Consider the following 13221-nt stretch of genomic DNA (forward strand, 5'->3'; position numbering starts at 1 on the left):
ATCCTACAAATACTTATGACTGTGTCCTATCACTATCTATACATATTAATAAGCAATTTATATCAACATTCTTCAAAATCAGAAGTTGGGAAACGTTGCTTTCATGGCAGGTTCTGGATTCCACTGAGAGGTATATATACATAAATACATACTCTGTGTATATATAAAATATATAAATATATATACACACACATATATCCATATGTACATCTAAATACAAGTTCTTGAAACATGTATAAAAAAAAAAAAAAGGTTCTTGAAACACAGAGAATTACTGTAGTACTTGGATTGTTCGGTACTATATATTTCCATATCAAAGAATAATATTATCAGTTTATTATCTTTCAATCTTCATCGCTTCATTTTCCTTTATTTTTATCCTTGAATTAATGCTTCCTTAACGATAATGATTGTTATCGTCATCATTATTACAAAAACAGAGGTGGATGTCTTCTACATGATAGTGATGGACATGTAGCCGCCATTGATTAGCATGCGTTATCTCTGTCGAACAGTATGTATATACGCATACCCATACATATACATGCGTATATCGTATATATAGTGAAAAGGGTATTGTTCTCTTTCAACTTGGAAGCAAAAGCACCTTTTGCTAGGTTCCCTGACACGTGGATCACCTTTGTGCCTGGGAAGAAAATGCTCTACTTGCAGACAGGACAAGTAGCGACCATAGACAAAGTCCCATGTGTATCAGTCTACCCTCACGTTTTTACTCCCTGTAGCATGATGTAGCATCCCCTCCTTCTCCACCAGGCTTGCGTGTATATGTACGTGTTTATATATATATAATGAAAACGAGACTCATATTAATTGTTATTTGGTTTCTTCTAGACCCGGGTCCTGAAATTAGGTGGGTTTTATTGAATTATACGAGAGGAGATTTCAATGGCTTGGTTTTCCTTTCTGCATGTTGTCTTTTGGGTGAGCATGAGCTGGATTTCTTGTCGAAGTGAAAAAGAAAAATCTTGATTCACTCTCCCTTTCCCCTCTTTTCCTAGTTTTTCTCTTTAATGGGTTTGATTTAGAAGGTGTTTTCCTCTCATGGGTATTGAAGCTTTATGGCTACAATGTCAGTTAAGCGTCACATTTGCCTGTGACACTTGTCCTTGCATTCCTTAAACTGGTAAAGGTGCTTGACTTTTTCTCTCCCATCTGATTTGTGAATCAAAGTATTTGGTTAAAGATGTGATTGATTGGTCGGTTTTAGGAGTTTCTTCTGGGCAAGTTAAAAAGGTTTCCTTGAAGGAAGCTTCTCTGGAAGCTTGCTAAGAAGGTGACATTTACTTCTTTTTCTCTCTACCTTTAAACATATACATATATATATATATTTTTTCTTTGAGGACTTCGGTCTCAAATAGGTATTTAAATCAAGAAAAATGAGTGAATTTTTTTTATAAGGGTAGGTGAAAGTAGCAATCAAGCTTGTTATTTATCCAGTGAAAGACCTACTTTAATCGACATTTCTTCTTGGTGATCGTCTTTTTTAACTTTTTTCCCCTTCTAAAAAATCGCTTTTGGAGTCATTATACAGCTTTTTGCTTGCTTTTTTTTGTTTCTGAGTAAGCATCTATTGTATTTTTTAATCTTTTGAACTTCTTATTTTTCTTCCACTTCTTTCAAGTATTGATAATGGATTCCCTATTGGGATTAATGTACCCTTTTTCTTTTCCTGCTTTCATTTGTTTCTATTATATTCCTTAATCTTCTGGAATTGATGTGCAATGTTTCAAGTAGTAGTAGTTGTTCTTCTGCTTCCTTCTAAATATTGTTGATGGAATAGATGATGATGATGATGAATTTGCAGGTATGCTGAGCAAAAGTTAAATGTTTTCATTTTGACATCATTTACTTAGCCAACTCTGCTTTCTGTGAACAACTTTTTGTAAATTAAATCATCCCATGATGGCTGGCGATGGTGATATATACCTTGCTGAGGATAGGACGACAAATCCCATCTCTATTTTATTCAAAGATGCCAGGTATGAAAAAGATATTTCACCTTCCACTGTCTAATTCAGTGTTTAAAAACACCAAGTTAAGATTTGTCACTTACTAAAAAGTTGATAAATTCGCTTTTGATAAAACAAAGATGGTCTTACTAAAATCACAGTCTTAGATTAGAAAATATTTATCTTTACTCTTGTACTAATGGGATCCTCAAGTGTCGTGTAATGTTGAAATCACAAAGCCAAAACTTTATTGCATGACTATCTTAATTTTTGCTATAGGGTGCCATTTTGGCTATCAACTACGAATTTGATTGGTATGTGCAAGTTGGCTTTTCCTTCACGCTCTTAATTTACAAGTAGTTCCTCCATTTCAAGCTAACCATAATTAAGACTATGGTGAGTTTGTTTCAAATTTCAATTTTATGGAATGGTGATAAAAATGCAATACAGTGGAGTAAAGATGTGAATAAAAATAAGGTACTTCTGTAATTTTCCATTACGAAATAAGAATATAAATCACTATACAATTGAATATATGAATGAAGTTGATCTAATCTTACCCAAATCAAGAGTTAGTAATAGACTAGAAGTAGAATAGATTTAAACCATACACAGAATTCGCATTAAATGCTTATTCTTTGGTCATTATTTTTTCAGAAGGCTGAGATTGATTCAACAAGTTGTTAACTGGGTCATGTTTTCCTTTAAAAGATATATGTAAGAGTTAATCCTTGAATTTGTGATCTCGTGAGCAGACTTGTACTCAAGTTGGATGAACTTGGTCTGGAAATAGCACAAATAGCATTGCCTGCGGCACTGGCTTTGACAGCTGATCCTATTGCCTCACTGGTTGACACAGCATTCATTGGCCAAATAGGTATCTCCTTGTTTCTGTCTCCATTCAGAGTCATCACTACTTTGGCCTTTTTTCTCATTTTTCCTCCTGAATAATTGCATCTTTGTCAAGTATACCGACTGGCATACTCGTGTTTTATTTTTCTTATGACTGCTTGAATAGCCATTTTGGTGCATGGGGAGTTGTTTTTGTTGATAGATGGCAATTATTGACCGCAGGTGCTTTCCGGTTCTTACAAAAAAATTGTGAATAGAAACATAGTTTAATCGGTGGATCAGCATGCTAGTCATTATGTCCAGAGAATGCAACTCAAAATCATGATTCTTCGCTTAATGATTTGAACGTATAATACCTGAATTCCTGTGTCACCTTGATCTCCTCCCCCTCCCCACCCAAAATTGGCCTTTTGATTAATCACTTTTTACATGTGAAATTTTGAGGTAAAAGGCTTTTTATATTTTGCAATTTGATAACTCATAAAGGTCAATATGACTTCGCTTGCAAATGTGATTCCTACTCACAAGTGCATTAACTTATCTCAGTGGACATTTATCTGAAAGTATATATGCAGGATCTTCTATGTTCTTGAGCATAGTCAACCTTCCCATGCATACCTTCTAGTGCTATATTCATCTCATGGCTGTATTACCATATACTTAGCTTCCACAGAAAGAAATGAAAAAAGATATTAAGGTTTGTATAAATACTTACCTCGTTTGTGCTAATTCATACAGGTCCAGTAGAACTCGCTGCTGTTGGAGTTTCTATTGCTCTATTCAATCAAGTATCAAGGATTGCAATATTCCCACTTGTCAGTGTCACAACCTCTTTTGTTGCTGAGGAAGATACTGTCGGAAGAGTGACCCGTGAAGGACAAGAGAGTGAATACTTAGAATCAGGCTCATGTATAAACAGTGAAAGCAAGGAGTTGATACCAAAGAATGGTAAGCAATTCAGATTCTTCACTTTGAAATTCTCTGGCAATGACCTTTTAATCCCTGTTTTTGCTAATGAACACCTTGAAGTCTTATATGTCTCCACTAAACTTCTTTGGAGTCTTATCTTTGACAGCTCATTATATTCTCCTTTTACAATTCTTTTTTGCTAAGTTTCTATTTCTCTTATTTCAGATTCTGTTGAGGATCCGTGCAAGTTAGGATCACTTCCCAACAGCTTTTCTATCACTAAGCTTGAAAATGAAAGAAGACATATACCTTCAGCATCATCTGCGCTGGTTATAGGTGGCATTCTTGGCCTTATCCAAGCCATATTTCTCATTTCCAGTGCAAAACCACTTCTAAAGTTTATGGGAGTTAGCTCTGTAAGTACTTCTATTGGACAGTAAAGAAAGGGCCTTTAATTTATTTTTTCTTTAAATATATCCAGAATTATCTACAGCATACCTATCAGTAATAGGGCAACATACTCCTTCATATAGGATTCCCCTATGCTTAACCCGGCTCAACAGTACTTAACATTAAGGTCACTTGGTGCCCCTGCTGTTCTTCTCTCGTTAGCACTGCAAGGAGTCTTCCGTGGATTTAAAGATACAAAAACTCCTTTGTATGCAACTGGTATGCTATAAATCCTTTTCATCACACAAAAGAATAGTCTAAAAAATTCTCTTTTTTTTATTTTTGTAGAAGATAAATTCGACTACTCTGATCCATTTTCTTATTTGATCTTTCAGTCGCGGGAGATATAACAAATATAGTCCTGGATCCACTTTTTATATTTGTTTTCCGCTTGGGTGTCAGTGGTGCGGCAATTGCCCATGTCATATCTCAGTAAGTTATGCACAGCTACACTTTCAAAAATCTTAGCAAATATCACCTTTCTGCATTTTCATAGTCTGGAATTATCAATACAGGTACCTGATTTCAGTTATACTCTTGTGGAGATTATTGGTAAAAGTTGATCTGTTACCTCCCAGTGTCAAGCATCTGCAATTTGGTCGATTTCTTAAAAATGGCAAGTGCTTTCATCATTTCATACTAAACATTCTGAAAATTACTCTTTAAATAATCTGAAATTCAGAATTTCTACACTAGTCAGAGAAGACAGATCTTGTAAAATAAAGAATAAGTTGTTGGGTTCTGTAAAGAAATTATAGTTGAAATCCATAATAGCATCTCCCTTTTTATGTATTACTCCAGGTTTTCTCCTATTAGTGAGGGTAGTGGCTGTAACATTCTGTGTGACTCTGGCTGCATCACTGGCTGCACGGCAGGGATCAACATCAATGGCTGCTTTCCAGGTCTGCTTGCAGGTTTGGTTGGCAACATCTCTTCTGGCTGATGGTTTGGCTGTTGCTGGACAGGTTAGCAATGGATTTCTCTTTTCTTTCTTTCACTTTTTGCGGCAAGTACAACTGCTGCAACAATTTTATACATTATCATCTTCTCAAATCAATCGACAACATAGACTGTTAGTTTGAAATTTCAGAAACTCTGTGCTATATTCAAGTTCCTCTACCATTTGAATTTCTTATTTAACTTTTATATTTACTCGACTCCGTCCTATATTCAAGCTCCTTTAGCACTTGTACAGGCAATACTTGCAAGTGCATTTGCACAAAAGGACTATAACAAGGCTGCTGCCACTGCCTCTCGAGTATTGCAGGTATGCCGTTGTAAATCAAGAAAATCAACCCCATGATCACATGACATGATCTTTCCAACCTTACTGACAGTTCAATGTTACAGTTGGGATTGATTCTTGGATTGGCACTGGCTGCACTACTTGGACTGGGATTGCATTTGGGAGCGCGATTATTCTCAAGTGATATACATGTTCTTCATCTAATTAACATAGGCATTCCGGTATCAACTCTTCCCCACCCTATGAGAAAAGAAAGAACAGAAACAAAACTTTCTGTCCGCTTAAGTCAAAATTTGTGTGGATCTAACTTGTCTTTTCTTCTTTCCTCCGATTTCATATCAGTTCGTTGCAGGCACTCAGCCTATAAATGCATTGGCATTTGTTTTTGATGGTGTCAATTTTGGGGCCTCTGATTTTGCATATGCTGCCTGCTCCTTGGTATTTCTCTTATCCCTTTCTTATTATCAAGATTAGATTAAGGAATTATTGTTTTCAAAATCTAGTCTGCAAAATTATCGCCTGGCCTGCTGCATACAGTAGAGAACTGTGTTTATTAGCAATATATTTCCTGCTCCTTTCTGCGGAAACAGTTTGAGATTAGAATTTCATGCCCAAAATATTCGTTTAATCTAATTTTTAACCATCCATTTGGCCAAACATTTAACTTGATATTGTCTATTTGCAGGTTATGGTGGCCATTGTAAGCATTTTATGTTTGCTTGTTCTCTCCCCAAGCCATGGCTTTATTGGACTATGGATTGCCCTTACCATATATATGAGCCTTCGTGCATTCGTTGGCGTTTGGAGGTATCAAACTTTCCTCATCACAAAAATCTTATTCTTTAAGCTACACTTTTGCTATAATTTCCAGTCCAAGAACAAAGCATTAAGAAAAGTTAAAATCTGGGTAAAACAGCCTTGCTCTATTCCAAACTTTGTCACATGAAATTACAAAAGCAACAATAGATTTGAACTGCAATAAGTTTCATGTGCAAGAGAAGAAGTTGCTTGACCCATCAGTTGTCAGACAGAAAAGTCTGTCAATCGCAAATTGATTCTGATCTCTTCGTATGCTTCTGCTATTGCAGGATAGGGACCGGGACTGGACCTTGGTTCTTTCTCAGGCGCTGAACGTCGCTAATAATAAGCATGTTTTTGTCTCCTGGCTTGTTTAATCTTCCCAGAGCTAGAATTTTGCTTCCATTGTTTTCTTTCCATGAAAACAATTTTGGCAGTGTAGGAATCTTCTCTTGTTTCTCATGTATTTAGTATGCTGAGCTTCGATGGCTGGACATATTCTCCTGTATTTTGTTGCATGCACAAAAAATGTAAAGGGCACAAACTTTCCACCTAAAGATTGGAGACAAGGAAAAGAGAAAAGAAATTTAGTACATGAGATTCAGCACTCGGGTAGTTTTTTTTAAATTTTTTTTATGAACTAATGAATATAAATAAATAGCGCGAAATTTAACTAAAATAATACGTGTAATGTATTTAAAATTCTACTTTTAACCTTTTTTAAGATGGAATTAAAAATAAAATTTGAACTTGAATTATCTATTCCAATGAGAGTTTGAATTAGTGTTTGTTACTTGAGGTACATTTTTTCATTGTATAATAAGACATTTGAATTAGTGTATATTCCTCTGTCTATAAAAAATTATGGGTTTGATTCTAAGTTATATATTTTTGTGTATTCTCAATAATAAATTATATTTTGATATATATATATGTGCTACATAATTATGAAATTACCTTATATTTTATGGGTCTATTTTGGTTTTACCAAAAATACAATCTTTTTTAGGTGCATTTCTTAAATTTAAGAAAAAAATAGTACATAGGAAAAATTAGCTTTTACAAAGACCAACAAAGTTTTTTTTTTAAAAAAAAAAAAATGATTTTTCAGGTTTTAGCAGGTCGACCCGGCCCGCCCAATCGATAACCTTAACTGATAACGGTAACCTTTTTCGACCCGAATAACAGACATTATCTTCCGTTTCTTCCCGCCATGTGAGAGTCTCTCTTCAATGAACTTCTCACTAGCTTTAAGTCTCCAACAATTCCCTACCTTCCCCAAGAAAACTGTGAACAAAAAAGACCTCAAGAAGGACTGGAATTCAATCATCAAACGCCAGGCCAAGCTCAAAAATGACAGAGCAATTCTCTCAACATATTCCCAGATGGAATCTCTCAGCGTATTACCCGATAAAGCTTTGATGCCTCTCATTATCAAGGCATGCGCAAGGTTGAATGCCATCGAGAGGGGCAAGAGGATACATTTGAACATTCGGGACACTGAGTTGATACAGGATGTGCGAGTTCGGACTGCTCTTATTGATTTCTATTGCAAATGCGGCTTTCTCGAGGACGCCCGGGACCTGTTCGATGAAATGCAGGAGAGAGATTTGGTTTCATGGAACGCTATGATTTCTGGGTATGCCGGGAGTGAGGAATATGAGGAGGCTGTGTTCTTGTTTATGGAGATGAAAAATGAGGGTTTAAAACCGAATGCAAGGACTATAGTAGCGTTGCTTTTGGCATGTGAAAACATGTTGGATAAAAGATTAGGGCAGGAGATACATGGTTATTGTTTGAGGAATGGACTACTTGATCTGGATCCTCATGTGGGTACTGCTCTTATTTGCTTCTACTTGAGATATGATGTGAAAATTTCACGTCTTGTGTTTGATTTGATGGTTTTAAGGAATATCGTTAGTTGGAATGCTATGATTACAGGGTATTTCGATGTTGGAGATTATTTCAATGCTTTGAATCTTTTTATTTGGATGCTCCGAGGTGGGGTTCAGTTTGACCAGGTTACAGTTTTGGTTGTTGTTCAAACATGCTCAGGGTTTGGATGTCTTAACTTGGGCGTGCAGATTCATCAAATCAGTATTAAGTTAGGGTACATAAAGGATTTGTTTGTAATAAATGCCCTTCTTAACATGTATGGAGACCTTGGACATTTACAGTTATCACATGCTGTATTTAGTTCCATCAGTACGCACGATGTTGCTATATGGAATTCTATGATATCCACAAATACTGAATATGGGTGCCATGAGGAAGCTGCTAGTTTGTTTATTAGAATGCGTACAGAAGGCATCAAAGAAAATGAAATAACTATCAGTATTCTATTGTCTCTATGCGCAGAGGCAGTAGATGGGTTGAAAGAAGGGAAATGTTTACATGCCCATGCTAGCAAGAAGGGAATGGCCATGGATGGTTCTCTTGGAAATGCATTTTTAAACATGTATTCTGAGCTAAACTGTGTGGAATCTGCCCAAAAGGTTTTCTCTTTGATGAGTAAGGTGGATGTAATTTCATACAACACCTTGATTCTGACACTAGCCCAGAACAAGTGTATACTTGAGGCATGGGAACTCTTTCAAGTGATGCGAGAATCTGACACTAAACCTAATGCCTACACAATAATATCTATCCTTCCCATTTTTGAAGATGAAACTTTCCTACATATTGGAAAATCAGTCCATGCTTTTGTGATAAAACATGGTATTGAAACAAATCCATCATTAGACACTGCACTTAGTGACATGTATATGAATTGTGGTGATGATTCATCAGCCAGGTATATATTCGACGCTTGCCTTGACAGAGATTTGATTTCATGGAATTCTTTGATTGCGAGTTATATTAGAAATGACAAAGCAAAAGAAGCTCTGTTGCTTTTTAACAGAATGATTTCAGAAGTAGAGCCCAACTCCACCACCATCATAAGTATTCTATCTTCGTGCACCCATCTGTCTAATCTGCCCCATGGTCGATGTTTGCATGCCTACGTGCTGCGGAGATATTCCTCTTTTGGTTATAATTTATCTCTGGGAAATGCTTTTATAACAATGTATGCAAGATGTGGTAGCATGAAAAATGCTGTAAAGATATTTAAATTACTTCCAAAAAGAAATATTATCTCATGGAATGCGATTATAACTGGTTACTGTATGCATGGACGGGGAGAGGATGCCGTGTTTGCCTTTTCACAAATGTTAGATGATGGTTTCCGACCAAATAGAGTAACCTTTTTGTCTCTTCTATCTGCTTGCAGCCATTCTGGTATGATAGAAAAAGGATTGGAGATTTTTCATTCCATGGTGGAGGAATTTAAAATCACCCCTGAGGTTGCCCACTATGGCTGTGTGGTTGATCTCCTTAGTCGTGCAGGCCATTTAGATGAAGCTAGAAAGTTCACTGAATCCATGCCTATTAAACCGGATGCATCAATATGGAGAGCTCTGCTCAGTGCATGCCGTGATCACTGGGACACTAAACAAGCTGCTGCTATATTTGAAAAACTTGCTGAACTAGAGCCAAGAAATGCTGGGAATTATGTTTTACTATCTAATATTTATGCTGGAGCAGGTTTATGGTCAGAGGTAGGACAGATACGGGCATGGCTCAGAGCAAATGGCTTGAGAAAGACTCCTGGAGTTAGTTGGATTGTCATTAGAAGTCAGATTCACTCTTTTACTGCTGCAGATAGATTGCATCCTTTTTCCGAGGAAATTTATGCGATTTTGAGTTCTCTACTGTCCTCGATCAAAGAAATGGGATATGTACCCAACTTCCACTGGTTATTACATGATGAAGGCAGTTAGGATATCACCAGAGAACTGTTGACCCATGACAAGAAACTTGTTCGTGTATTGGGTGCCGGTATCTGTAAGGAATGCTGCCAATGAATGACTAAACAAGGACAAAAAACATTCCTAGGTGGTAATCCTACTCTTTTTTTGGGGTGGCAGATAATGGCAGAAAGGTTTCAATATTATAAATCTATCAAGATGTGAACAGACCATTGAACACCAATCAGAAACTCAGGCCAAAATTCACTTCATTTTATTTCAAAAGTGATGACAGTTGCAGTCATCCAGAAGTGAAGAACATAAGTATGAGGGCACAGGACATACATCTCGCTTATCAGTCACTAGTCTTGTTTATGATCCTGAACCAGCATTCTCCAGCAGGAATGCAGAAGGATGCAGCAAAATGCTTCAGTTTCTTTCTAAAATATTGGAGTTAATCTCCACTTGGTGGATAGTGGATGAAACAACACATTAGGTGAAACTAAATTTCACATTTAGTCTGAGAGATTTGAAAGAATCTATGAACCTCGAACAAAAGATCCAGAATCTGAGGATTGACTGCAAGAGAATCGACTCTCATGACTGCTGGAAACCGAAACAAGTGCAGAATAGAAGCCAACCTTTCCCAATGTTCCTGGCTCAAAGAAACAAGACGCTGTCAAGATCAAGCATTTGCAGCTTCTTACTTAGTTATTCCACTAAACGATAATTGGGTCAGAATTTTCATATGGTATGAAGACACTGGCACACAAAGTTAATCTCATATGGGATTTAAGTGTCAAAAAAATATGTGATTGTAGAGTTTTATATAATAATCAAACTTAATCCACTTATATTTTTGTATAATTCCAATGTGGAGTAATATTTTTACAAAAATTCAATTTATATTGTATGTTATTCCTGTAGAGACCTCAGAAATATTAAAAAAAATAAGTTATAAATTAAGTGGGGAAGCGTAATAAGAGTTCAAGATTTACATTTCTTACACAATGACTTAAAATACCAAACAGTGTTACAGAATTCACTCTCTTGAAAGAAATGTAAGAAATAAGGAAATGAACGGAAAATAAAGAAAACTAGCATCTACTCGCAATCATTTTGCGAATCGAGCTCTGAAACCTAGTTCTCTTGATCTGAAATGATTAAATAAGAGATGAACTATACTAGTTCAGTAAGAATATCACACTATATCATCAACACAGAAGTAAAGGTTGGTATAAAATCAAAAAAGCACTAATGGAGCACTAAATTGGCAAATTCATTTATCGATCATAAAAATTATTTACCGTTCACTTACCATAATAGAATTTATAAAAACAATCTATACAGATAATAATATTATACAGATCATGATTTCATGTATAATCAGCAATTATAGCACACATTATAAATCTATGTCCATTATCAATAAATTTACAATAACTATCATTCTTTTTACTAGCCTACTGGTATCTATTGGGGTTCATGGGGATGTTCTCGCTGCATGTGAATCCTTTCATTTAACATTTCCAAATAACGGGTTATTTTCATACCACGTCCGGTATGAGTGCCAAATTATTAAGTTTTCATACCCCGTCCGGTATGAGACAACATTCACGGTAGGGTTTCCCTATGTACCCGATCCATCCACCATCTCCCAGAGTATCCAGTAAGGCTGTCATTTCATCTATTCATTTCATCACATAATTTTTACCGTTTAACCTTCATTTTTTTCGATTTAACAGTAAACACATAAAATAAACTATACATGCATTCAAAACTATAAAATCAATTAATAAGATATTATCATGCATTTAAACTGTAAAACAATCAATAAAACAACAGTAGAAAATTTCTGATTCTGTCTCCATTAGCAATCCGTAATTAATTATGCACATTTTTTAAATTCACAGAAAATATCGTATTATTATTTATTTATACTTCAGTTATATGATAAGGAATAAGGTGAGAGATCCTTACTCAATTCGATATCTGAAAAGGTACACTGTTCGACTGCGTTTACTAGCGGTTCCTAGGTTCTCTGATTTTTTCTTCAAGAATTAAAATGTACTAATAGTATCTACAAATGTCCCAAACAAACCTAAAATCAGTCTCATGGCTCACTTGGCCAATTTCGGAAATTCCAGCATGGCAGCTCTGCTGTGCTCTTGCGACGGTGCCGCCTGCGACTGCAATCCGCCTCGGGTCGGCTGTTTTCGGTCGTTTTCTGCTGTTTTAGGCAGATTTTGCGTCAATCTCTGTGAAAAAATACGTTAAAGAGTCTCAGTTGGCCAAAAATTACCGACGGCGGGGCGCTCTGGTGCGGCGACTTCTCTGGCTCACGCTGCAGTTGGGTATTTTGCTCCGGTCAACCTGTAGAGAAGGACATGGTGATCACAATGGTGAAAAAATTATACAGAATGGGAATCGGAAAGGGCATCATCAGAAGTGTTTTGTGAAATTTTCTGCGGCGGCGGCGCCGGGCTTTGTCTGCGTTTTTCGGCCAATTGGCCGATTCTTTTACTCCGATTTGTCCATGGGTGTGTTTAGAATTGAATTCCGAGTAAAATAAAAAATTTTTACATTTTTTGGCGGTCGCAAAAGGCTCTGGTGCAGGGCAGATGACGGCAGTCTCCTTCCCGGCAGCCAGGTCTTCTTCTCCAACGAGGGGGTCTGGCGAGGATTTGGTGTGGATTAGGGTTATTTATATCCGTCCGCTTTTGATCTGGGTCGTCTATCGCATTTTGTAACGGTCCCAGAAATTTAAAATGAAATGTGTATTAAAAATATCAAATGCGGAAACAAAGTCAAAAATTCGATTAACATCCCTTACACTAAACCAAAAACGTGCTCACAAAATATAAAAAATCAAACTAGCTAAAAGAGAAACTCGAAATTAAAAGCTACGAATATGACTATGGAGTCTTTAGGCGTCCCCTTCGTCGTCCTCCTGCGGAACGGGATCGGGAACAATGTCTTCCTGATCTGAAATGATTAAATAAGGAATGAACTATACTAGCCCAGTAAAGACATCACGATATCTCACCGTCACGGAGGTAAAGGTGGGTAGAAAACACAAAAAGACCAATTGAGCATAATTTAGAATAAACTCATTTATTAACATAAAAACATTTACTGTCCACTTACTTCGGTGCGATCCATAAAACAACATATAAAAGCAATAACATTATCATCATCATGAAATCAT

At 36.4% G+C, this 13221-nt stretch overlaps 2 protein-coding genes across 7 annotated transcripts; both read left to right on the forward strand.

Moving 5' to 3' along the window:
* Positions 1-648: 648 nt before the first annotated feature.
* LOC110811890 (MATE efflux family protein) lies at positions 649-6832 on the forward strand. 6 transcript variants are annotated; one of them, XM_022038504.2, is made up of 15 exons: positions 831-1150; positions 1229-1294; positions 1826-2000; positions 2726-2847; positions 3561-3770; positions 3957-4147; positions 4265-4400; positions 4517-4613; positions 4697-4797; positions 4983-5146; positions 5377-5448; positions 5532-5648; positions 5770-5865; positions 6113-6234; positions 6516-6832. In XM_022038504.2, exons 3-15 carry the CDS (start codon positions 1921-1923, stop codon positions 6556-6558), a joined length of 1551 nt encoding a protein of 516 aa, XP_021894196.1. In that variant the 5' UTR covers positions 831-1150; positions 1229-1294; positions 1826-1920; the 3' UTR covers positions 6559-6832. The 6 variants fall into 6 exon arrangements, with proteins under 6 accessions (XP_021894199.1, XP_021894196.1, XP_021894195.1 ...); XM_022038503.2 differs by having other exon boundaries at positions 831-1144; XM_022038507.2 differs by lacking the exons at positions 831-1150; positions 1229-1294 and adding an exon at positions 649-788.
* A 488-nt stretch (positions 6833-7320) lies between these two features.
* LOC110811914 (putative pentatricopeptide repeat-containing protein At3g01580) lies at positions 7321-10880 on the forward strand. The gene has a single exon (XM_022038544.2). The coding sequence runs from the start codon at positions 7458-7460 to the stop codon at positions 10044-10046; it is 2589 nt and encodes an 862-aa protein (XP_021894236.1). The 5' UTR covers positions 7321-7457; the 3' UTR covers positions 10047-10880.
* Positions 10881-13221: the final 2341 nt, after the last annotated feature.

This window comes from Carica papaya, chromosome 3 (genome assembly GCF_054855325.1).
Source record: "Carica papaya isolate Zhongbai chromosome 3, ASM5485532v1, whole genome shotgun sequence".
Taxonomy (NCBI): domain Eukaryota; kingdom Viridiplantae; phylum Streptophyta; class Magnoliopsida; order Brassicales; family Caricaceae; genus Carica; species Carica papaya.

What these genes read in the sequence shown, in the direction of transcription:
- LOC110811890 (XM_022038507.2), top strand. Translation starts at nt 1,921, where the DNA reads ATGATGGCTGGCGATGGTGATATATACCTTGCTGAGGATAGGACGACA. An exon ending in AGTTTATGGGAGTTAGCTCT is followed by an intron (nt 4,148 to 4,264) that starts GTAAGTACTTCT and finishes TCCTTCATATAG; the next exon opens with GATTCCCCTATGCTTAACCC. An exon ending in CATATGCTGCCTGCTCCTTG is followed by an intron (nt 5,866 to 6,112) that starts GTATTTCTCTTA and finishes GTCTATTTGCAG; the next exon opens with GTTATGGTGGCCATTGTAAG.
- LOC110811914 (XM_022038544.2), top strand. Translation starts at nt 7,458, where the DNA reads ATGAACTTCTCACTAGCTTTAAGTCTCCAACAATTCCCTACCTTCCCC.